At 35.2% G+C, this 10,657-nt stretch overlaps 1 protein-coding gene across 1 annotated transcript; it reads left to right on the top strand.

Annotated features, from left to right (window-relative positions):
• The first annotated feature begins 4,473 nt into the window (after nt 1-4,473).
• LOC110021064 (TPR repeat-containing thioredoxin TTL1-like) lies at nt 4,474-9,958 on the top strand. The gene is made up of 7 exons (XM_020719395.1): nt 4,474-5,737; nt 7,238-7,433; nt 7,756-7,940; nt 8,022-8,355; nt 8,434-8,638; nt 8,932-9,038; nt 9,119-9,958. Exons 1-7 carry the CDS (start codon nt 4,932-4,934, stop codon nt 9,269-9,271), a joined length of 1,986 nt encoding a protein of 661 aa, XP_020575054.1. The 5' UTR covers nt 4,474-4,931; the 3' UTR covers nt 9,272-9,958.
• Nucleotides 9,959-10,657: the final 699 nt, after the last annotated feature.

Genomic DNA, 10,657 nt, shown 5'->3' with positions numbered 1-10,657 from the left:
ATATATATATATATATATATGAAGTGGAGCAAAAGGAAAACAGTATTGCAATGAAAACTAAAATTCCCAAAATCCACATCAATAGTACACATAAATATCATAATATCCAATACAATCAAAATGACAAAAAATCTGCAATACCAAGAGAAAGTAAATACAGACATCAGAATCAGTACTCATCCTCCTCCTCATCATCCTAATCCACAGCCTTGAAGTGCTCAAACATCTGATAAGGAGGATAAACAGGGAACTCTACGCTCTGGTATCCTCTCAAAAAGCTCACTAGGGACGTATTGAAGCTCACTTCATAGTCACTTTTGCATTTCAAATAATTTTTCAAATGCTCTCAATGTTCTCCATTCTCTTGAAGCTGACACTGTACATAAAGTATATCACCTTGTTGTATTTATATCTTCTCCATTACAATGTCTAATCTAACAGGTGAGTGAGTCGAAGTACTAGAGGCAGAAGGTCTCAAAGCTGAAGTGGATGGAATATCAGAAGCTCTACCCCAAGATCTTTTATATAATTCCACATTAGCCTTAGCAATAGGCTTTAATGGTTGTAGTGGCTCTTACCAAGTTTCATATTTAACCCCAGAATGCTTGAAAATAGTAAAGATAAAGGAAGGGTAGCCCATACCTGCAGAAGTACTAGCTATGACAGACATCAAAATAATTTTGTAGATAAGAGCATATGGTATGTAAGAACATATGGTATAATATCACTAAAAATAAAGTTCACATTATCTTCATACCATGGAACACACCACTCATTGATAGTGAATAATTTTTCATCTGAAAAATGGTCATTAGCTTCTTTTTCAAAACAGAGGAATTTTTTTTAATTCAGGCCTGGACAGATGATCAACAATTTGATTATCAGCTCCCTTCCAATCTACTATTTCAAAGTCAAATTCTTCCATAAGAAGAATCCTTCTTATCAATCTTAGTTTTGCATCCTTCTTTTTCATTAAATATTTAATATTAGAATGATCTATATGCACAACACATTTTGTTTCAATTCAATATGATTAAAATTTATCAAAAGCGTATACTATTGCTAATAACTCTTTCTCAGTTATGGTATAATTAGTTTGAGCTTCATTTAGATTTCTAATAGCATAATAAATTACTTTAAAAATTTTATCTTGTTTTTTGTCATAAAACAGCTTCAATAGCATAATTACTTGCATCACACATCAATTCAAAAGATTTTTCCCTATATGTTGAAACAATAATTGGTGCAATGACTAATTTTTTTCTTAATAGCTCAAAAGCTTTTAGGCACTCCTTATCAAAATTAAAAACTACATTTTTTTGAGTAAATGACATAGAGGCTTACCAATTTTTTAGAAGTCTTTAATATATCGCTTATAGAATCCATCATGTCTTAAAAAACTTCTAATTTCCTTTACATTTGTTAGGTGAGGTAAATTAACGATCACTTAAATTTTTGCAGGATCTACTTCCATACCATTTTTTGGTATGTGATGTCCTAAAACAATTCTTCCTGCTACCATAAATTGACATTTTTCCCAATTAAGGACTAAATTTGTTTCTTCACAACACTTAAGAACTCTTGATAAATGTTCTAAATATGATTCAAATGAAGTTCCAAACACTGAAAAATCATCCATAAGAACTTCAATTCCTTTTTCAATTAAATCACACAAAATAGCTATCATACATCTTTGAAATGCAACGGGGCATTACATAAACCAAAGGGCATTCTTCTAAAAGCAAATGTATCATAAGGACTGATGAACATTTTTTTTTACTTGATCCTCAGGAGCTATTTGTATTTGGTGATAATTAGTATATTCATCCAGAAAATAAAAATATTTATGCTCTGCTAGTCTATCCAACATTTGATCTAGAAAGGGTAGTAGAAAATGATCTTTCCCAGTGGCGAGATTTAATTTTCTATAATCAATTTGCCACCCTGTGACTTGTCTTATTGGATTAACTTGTTATGTTCATTAATAGTCACATGCACTCCTCCTTTCTTAGAAACACAGTGAGTTGGATTAACCCATGCACTATCTGAAATAGGGTCAATAATTCTAGCATCTAGCTACTTTAAAATTTCTTTCTTAACAATTTCTTTCATAGCAGGATTCAATCTCCTTTGAGGATCAGCTGTGGGTTTGTAGTTTTCTTCCATAAGAATTCTATGCATACAAATTGAAGGACTGGTTCCTTTAATATCCAAAATTATCCATCCAATTGCTTTCTTATAATTCTTCAAAGTTTACATTAAACTTTCATCTTCTAAAGTTAAATTTGAGGAAATTATAACTGGTAATGTTGTGGAATCACTTAAAAGGGGATATTTTAAATGTTTAGGAAGTAACTTCAATTTAAATTCAGAATGTTTTACAATTGATGGACAAAAGCATTTATCTTTTTCTATAGTGTCCAAAACTTTAAAACTTTCTCGAGCATAATTTGAATCTTCGTCATGAAACTCATCAGATTTCGCTAATTCCTCTTCTTGCTCATGTTCCAACTCTTTCGTTTTATATTTCTCTTCATAAGTTGTTTTGAAATGACATTCACTCAGATATCTTATTGCATTCATCCTATAACATTCATCATCTTTACCTTCTGCAGGATACTTCACTGATTTTAAAATTTTAAAAGTAATTCTTTGATCATTGACGCACATAGTTAATTCCCTTTTTCGCACATCTATCATTGCTCTTCTTGTGGCTAGGAAATGTCTCCCCAAAATGATAGGTATCCCTTTATCTTTCTCCATTTCAAGCACAATGAAATCAACAGGAAAGATAAATTAATCCAATTTCACTAAAATAACTTTTATAACTCCCTTAAGATATATTATTGAACGATCTGCTAACTATAAAGTTACAGTAGTAGGGGATATTTCTCCTAATCTCAGTCTTTTAAATATTGATAACGACATAAGGTTAATGCTTGCACCGAAATCACATAAAGTTTTCCCATAAAAATTGTCTCCTATTGCTCACAACATAAAGTTTTCCCATAAAATTTGTCTCCTATTGCTCACGGAATTGTGAATCTACTAAGATCTTTGAGCTTTTCAAGTAGCTTTTTCTGACTTATAATATTGCACTGCTCACCAAGTGCAGCAGTCTCGATATATTCAAACTTCCTTTTTCTGTTAAGAATATCCTTCATAAACTTCACATAGCTTGGCATTTGTTCTAAGGCTTCAACAAACGAAATATTAATTGTAAGCTTTTTAAGGATTTCCATAAATTTTAAAAAAATTTTATCCAACTTTTGTTGACGATGTCTCTGAGGAAATGGAGATTGGTGGTTTTTTCAAGTCAATTTTTAGTGGAGAAATAGGTCTCTCTAATCATTTCAAAGCTTTCTCTTTAGGCTCTTCAATTTCTTCTCTCTCTAGTTCACTCTTTTTTTTTAACACTACCTTCGAACTCTCTTCCACTTTTAAGTTGAACAGTTTTTACTTGTTCTTTATTCCAGTCTTTTAGATTTACCTTTTTGAACAGTTTTTACTTGTTCTTTATTCCAGTCTTTTGGATTTACCTTTTTTATTATTAGGAAGTGTTCATTGAGATCTATTACTTAATGAATTTGCTATTTTTCTTAGTTGATTCTCAATATTAATAAATTTGAATATTATTTGTTGCATCTGATAACACTGTTTTATGATACATGTGTAAATTTCAAGGATTATAGTCAAGGATGTGTCCGAGATGAAAATCATTTCTTGGCAATCTTACTTGGATGGAGAACTTCTACGAGGTGAAAGGGAAATGCAAGATATGAATCTAATATCTTAAGTGGATAAGAGAATAATGACTATGTACATAAATAATAAGATTATAATACATACGATGTTTTTTGTGTAATCAATGAATTTCTTTTAAAATCACAATTAAGTGCGCTCCTATTGATGCACGCATGGCATGGATGAACTCTTGAAAAATTACTCAAAAATTGAATAAAATTATGAGCTTTAGTTTGGCAGGTGATGAGTTGGGTCAAAGTGAACAATATATTACTTAGAATAACTTGAGTCACAAAAACTCTGTAGTATGATTTTTCTTCTCAAATGTTCTTCATTAAAAATTTCATGCCACATTCCAACTTGATCACTTATTGAATATTCTAAGGAGATCAAAGTCTTCATCTCCATTAATTCAAAATCGAGCACAAAAAAGATATAGGGTTTGTTTAATTCAATCCAAGTTTAAATCAAATAACAGTTCAATTAAAGTTAAATCTAATCCGTTAGTGGATCATTAATTAGTAAATTTGTTTCAAGCAAAGAGAAAAAAATCAAATTGTTTGGGGCATTTCACTCCTCTCAAGTTACAATCAGAACAAATGTTTGCCATTCAACCTTGGTCACCATTTTGTTGAGGCATCTACATACATGCCATCTAAAAGTAAATTAGAAGCCAGGATTATTACTGCGCTGTTAATACAAAGGCAGCGACGGAGGGATGTGTGCAAACTTCGAAAGGAGCCATCAGTAACTGGAGAGGAGAGAAAAGGAGTGGGACGCTAGGGGCATTGAGAGAGTGACGGGGCGATGTACTGAGATTAGAGAGAGAAAGAGGGCAAGCAGGTGAAAGATCTTCGTTTATTTGTTTCCTACCATCTCGTCTTAGCTCTTTTTTTTTCCCCTTCTTCGCTCCTTCTCTGTCCATCTCTTCCAATCTACCCGCATTCATTCCTTGCTTCTCACTTTCCAATTCACGAGATCCCCATCTCTTCATTTCCTTACCCTTTCTTGTTCACACACTATCTCTCCCATATCTCTCCGATCTGCCATCTTCACTTTCTTCCCCCTCTTCTCCCTCTCCCGTTTCATGTCTTCTTCTCCGAAATCGCAATCGTTCCCCATTCTCTTTAATTTCTGCGGCCATTTCAGCTAGCAAGAGAGCGGAAACGTCGAGGCTTTTTGGCGAGATGTCGAGGTCGGATTCTCAGAAACACTTTTCGGCGCAGTCCATCTCCGATCGCTTTGACTCTGCGCTCAGCTTCGAGGGTAACAAGCCCGATGCCAAGAACTTCGATCATCTCGATTCGCCCGTCTCTCCCCTCCGTACAGGTGCTACAGCCGCTGCCGCCACCAGCAGCAGCTCGAGCTCCTCGGGCTCGTTCTCCGGAAAGCCCCTCCCCAATGTAGCACTCGCCGCCACGAAGTCCGATGACTTAGCAAGGCGCAATCACTCCGGGGAGCTCTCTGGCTCAAGTCATGGGAGCCCTAGCCGTAGACCAGGACATCGTCGGTCCGGATCTGGCCAGCTTGTGTTCTCCAGCTCCGCTAACTCCCCGGCGACCAATGTGCTCCCAGCGGGGAATATTTGCCCTTCCGGGAAGATAGGGAAGTCTGGGATGATGAGTCGAAGCACGGCGAGAAGCGATGTACTTGGATCTGGTTCAGCGAATTATGGGCACGGGAGTATAATGAGGGGCGTTACCACTGGGTTTGGTACGGAAATGAAGAATTTGAGGCCGATGAGAGTGGATCCAGAGGAGTTAACCAAGGTTGGAAACGAGCATTACAAGAAGGGGCAGTTTACGGAGGCGCTGGGTTTCTATCATCGAGCAATCGAGATGTGTCCCAGCAATGCTGCTTGCTGGAACAACAAGGCAGCAGCTCTCATTGGGCTGGGAAGATTGGGGGAGGCAGTGAAGGATTGTGAGGAGGCCATTCGGCTCAACCCGAACTATTCCAAGGCTCATCAGAGGCTTGCTTGCTTACATCTTAGGTAATTTTTGCTTTGCCACTCAGTGACATCTGTAAAAATACAGTTAATTGTTTTTTTTTCTTTCTTTCTTTTCTTTAATTTTTTCTTTTTTTCTTTTTTTATGATTCCTACTTGTATGTTGCATCCATTTTTTTCTGTAATGATAAGATATTTGTGCTGGATGTGTGTTTTGTTCCAGTTGATATATAATTTTATTTATGTTTACCCTGAGATGTTGTCAATGTAATTACTGCTTTAGGTTATGCTTTTTGTCAATGCAATTACCAATAAGGTTGTTCTTTACTTCTTCATTCCAGGGAATGCTTTATTGCATTTTTTTTAGATGATTGGGTGACTGCTCATATATTTGTTCTAAATTTATATTCTGTTGATTTTGGTGTTGCATTTCATCGGTGGTCTGTGTGTAAAGTTGAACCTTGAGTAAAAAATATTAATCTTTGCGCCATTGTGTGTTTTTCTAATTCTTTTGTGGTTACAAGAAATCTTAGCTCACTAGTATGTGCAATTGAGGCTGATTATGCATAACTAGCTTTTGAATATGCGAACTTTATAGTTGTTTTGACCATATTAGCCAATTATTATTTTCCCTGTGTTCAAAATATGGTTGACTTTATCGTTGAATTAAGAAATGATAATTCTATTCATTAGTCTAATAATTGTTTACATGTTATTAGATGTAGCTATCATTGTGGTTGTGTGTGATTGTATATTTCCTTCTATGAGAAGAAAGTAGATCAATTCTTTTAGCACATCTTTATGTTCATATGATTTCTATCGGTTCATGTTTAGCATTGCTATTTATCTGTTTTGCGATTTTATTATCTTTCAAAAAAATAGAAATATGCCAGTATACTTTGATAAAACAAAGGAAATTTTGAAGTAGAAAGTTAGATTCTATAATAAATAATTTATTTTAATGATAACTTGATAATTAGTGCTTAGATAATGATATATAAGATAATTGTTAATTGATTTAACGAAACATACTTTCTGTAATATAGATCTCCTCTCTAGATTCCATATTTGCGAGAGCATCATGCAATAAGTACACCCATTTTCTTATTGAGTTTATTTATTGGAATATGAAAGCAACTGAAAATAGTGTTGGTCGTATTTTCTGAATTTCTAAAAGTAATTTGATTTGTTTTGAAAATTAGAAATATGCATGCTCATTTAAACATGTTTTGTGGCATTTTTCTTGCAGCCTTAAACATATTAACATAGATTATACACTAAAAACTCTTCTACTGGGGGATTCCTATTTGAATTTGCTTGTTTTCTGATATGAACTATATGATTAAAAGTGCTGACATGTAATCTTTAACTAGCCTTACTTTTCATGCAAGTGAACGTTGTGATATTCTTTTTCTTCTATACATTGTGTTCCCTTGGTTTCTAAAATTTCAGTCTTGCTTTTGCAATGGCTTCACATATATTGGACAATCTGATAGCTAGCAATTATTTTCATTTTTGATTGGCTAAAACTAATTTGCTAAACAGGTTGGGGCAGGTTGAATATGCACGGAGGCACCTCTTTTTGGCCGGACACCAGCCTGACCTTGCTGAGATGCAGAACCTCCAGATGGTGGAGAAGTATCTGGAAAGATGCTCTGATGCTCGGAGGATGGGGGACTGGAAAAGTGCTCTGAGGGAAGCAGATGCTGCCATTACAGCGGGCACAGACTCTTCACCTTTGGTAAATGAACTCAATTTTTATGAGTAAAGTGCCAAAATAGTTCCTTTACTATTTACAAGGGATCATATTATTATCAGTCTAAATGTATATTATTCCTCGGACACTTTAAATTGGGGCTGAAAAAGTTCCCACACAAGGCTAGTTTAGCCCATTTTAAAAGATTGTAGGGACTAAATTGACACTTTTATGTAATCTGGTAATAAGATGAACCCTTGCAAAAGGGGGCTATTTTGACACTTTTTTCCAATCTTTATCAACCTACTTCATGATTTCACCAAAAAATTCTAGGAATATGAATGACTTATTAGTTTAAAAATAACAGATTACAGCGTTGAGAGCAGAAGCTCTTCTTCATCTTCAACATCTTGAAGAAGCGGATTCAACTCTTGCAATAGCATACCAACTGGCCAACAAATCACCATCCTCTTTCCAGACCAAGTTTCTTGGTATGCTTTCAGGTTCTTATATCTCATTTGTGCAAGCCCAAGTTGATATGGCTTTGGGAAGGTGAGCTAATAAAATTTGACTTCCAAAATATGGTGATTGATAGCATTGAATCAATGAGAATGTATGATGGAAATTTTGTAGGTTTGAGAATGCTGTTACGTCAGCTGAGAAGGCCCGCCAGATAGATATACATAATGCTGAAGTATCAGGGTTGTGGGAAAAAGTGAAATTTGTGGCTAGGGCTCGTGCCCAAGGTAACGAGCTTTTCAAGTCCGGAAATTTTGCAGAAGCCTGCACAGCTTATGGAGAAGGACTCAAGTATGATCCATCAAACCCAGTGCTCCATTGCAATAGGGCTGCTTGTCGGTCTAAACTTGGGCAGTGGGAGAGGTCTTTGGATGACTGTAATGAAGCTTTGAGAATTCAACCTAGGTACACCAAGGCGCTTCTTAGACGAGCTGACTCTTATGCTAAGGTTAGAATCTTAAGCCTTTCTATTTTTATGCAATGAAACTATTGTGAAGGATGATCATTTGGTGCCTTTATTTTTTAGCTTGAACGGTGGGTGGAAGCAGTTAGAGATTATGAGATTTTGAGAAAGGAACTTCCTACAGACACTGAGGTAGCAGAAGCATTATTTCATTCTCAAATTGCTTTGAAAATGTCACGAGGTGAGGAGGTTTCCAACATGAAATTTGGTGGTGAAGTGGAGAAAATAACAGGTCTGGAGCAATTACAGGCAGCAATAGCTCTTCCAGGTGAGCTGCTTTCATTTTAAATTCTCAGGATTCTGTACTTTTTTTTCCTTTTTTGCTCTCTATATTTACTCTGCCTGATTTGAAATTTGGCGGTGCTTTCTGCTTGACTGAATTTTGTATAAACTGTTGTACTAAGTTTCAATGTTGGTTTGATAGGCAGCACTGTTCTTGGTTTTCTCTTAAATTTGTTGTGCTAAATGATGACTTATCAGTTGCTGAATATTGATAGTAGCTTCCTGTATATCTGCCATTTTCTTGTTTTTTATAACTTAAAGCCTGCATCATTCTTACAGGAGTTTCTGTTGTATACTTTATGGCTGCTTCAAATCATCAGTGTGTCCAGACAAGCCTATCGGTGGATGCTCTTTGTAAGAGATACCCATCTCTAAATTTTCTCAAGGTAATCTTTGCAAGTTCAAATGTTCTACTTCTTTAAAAAAATGCACTTTTTTCTTAGCCATGTCCTTTGTTTAACACAAGGTTGATATAAATGAGAGCCCAGCTGTTGCCAAGGCAGAGAAGGTGAGAATTGTGCCAACTATCAAGATTTATAAAAATGGAGCTCATGTGAAGGAGATGATCTGCCCCAGCTTGCAGGTGCTGGAGCTTTCATTGAGGCATTATGGCATGTAGCATTGAAACCCAGCGCTCTTTTGTAAACCCATCTTTTCCAATTCATAAAAGTCGCTGCTTTTTTCGGAAACCAGCCACACAGTAATCAATTTAGTCAAAGACAAGAGGAATCCATTTTTTTTCATAATTTTCTTTTCCCCCAATCTTTTCAGATCATTTTACCATTTTCACTCTAGTTCCCCCCTTATTCATTCATTGTAGTTCCAATTTCATCCAAAGATTTCTGATTAGTCTTAGGATACCCTATTTTATTCATGGCAACCTATCATTCTCTTGTTAAAAGCCTAACGTGAAATATGTACTGTACTATTGCTTTAGATTTTCAGGATTCACTTTTCAGGTTCATTATTTGGTGGGGAAGGAGAGATGGTGGGTTTGGATTTTTACATGTATATACACCATATTGAAAGCATTAGAAGCCATTGCTTTGAATGGGTAGAATGGTCGGGGAAGGGATCATAACTGAACTATGAATATTTTTTGGGGCGGTAAGGAAGAGAGACATTTTGTTTTTTGTTACTGCTGCTGTTGCTGTTCTATCCTTTCCATTCTCATGAATAAGAGACCAGGTATTCTTTTCAGGTGCACTTATGTTGTGTTCTTTTCCATTCTCCTATACTTTTTCATGATTTTATTGTTGAATTATTTTCACACCGGTGCAGGTTGGCATATTTTTAGTTCTTTTTTATTTCTTGTTATATGCTACTTGTGATGCGAGAAAATGAAATAAATTATGGAAATGATCTCTAGCATTTTTAGTATTGCTTTATGTAATCCAAGATTTAAGGTGCTCTATTTGGTTCTAAATTCGTGGAATTCAAACCTGGTCCTGTATCAAATTTGCCTATTATTTTGATGGAAATTGTCGGAACAAAGCTCTCTCTCTATGAGGGCATTTTGAACTTTGGAAAGTTACTCCATTAGGTTCATCTAGTATTCAGTAATGAGATTACTCATAGAAAGCTCATATTAATTTGTTGAAATGCTTCTCTTTATCAATGTTTGTGCAATGCAGAATTTAGAATTTTGATGGTATTGATCAATTTGATTCATATTTGTTGAGCTTAAAACTGGATTGAATGTAAAAAACACTATATGACTAAGGTGAATATACTAAAAAAGAAATTCTAGAGATTTTTTGGTCATTTACCTTTTACACAGAAAGCTGTTAATTGTACCTGTACTGTTGCAGTTTAACAGATCCCATCAGTTTGGGATCAAAATTGAAAAAATCAGTTCAAAATAAATTCAATTTTTGTTAGATTGAATGTCAGTCATCCATAAATTAATTGAACGACTGAGATATGTAACATCAGGTATAAATTGAATCCTTTTTTTTTTTAATTGAGGGTGCAGAGGCATTATCTCTTTGCGGTATATGCACAT

The sequence above is a fragment of the Phalaenopsis equestris genome, unplaced genomic scaffold (genome assembly GCF_001263595.1).
Source record: "Phalaenopsis equestris unplaced genomic scaffold, ASM126359v1 Scaffold000119, whole genome shotgun sequence".
In the NCBI taxonomy this organism is placed as follows: domain Eukaryota; kingdom Viridiplantae; phylum Streptophyta; class Magnoliopsida; order Asparagales; family Orchidaceae; genus Phalaenopsis; species Phalaenopsis equestris.
This window is presented reverse-complemented; position numbering and strand designations above follow the sequence as displayed.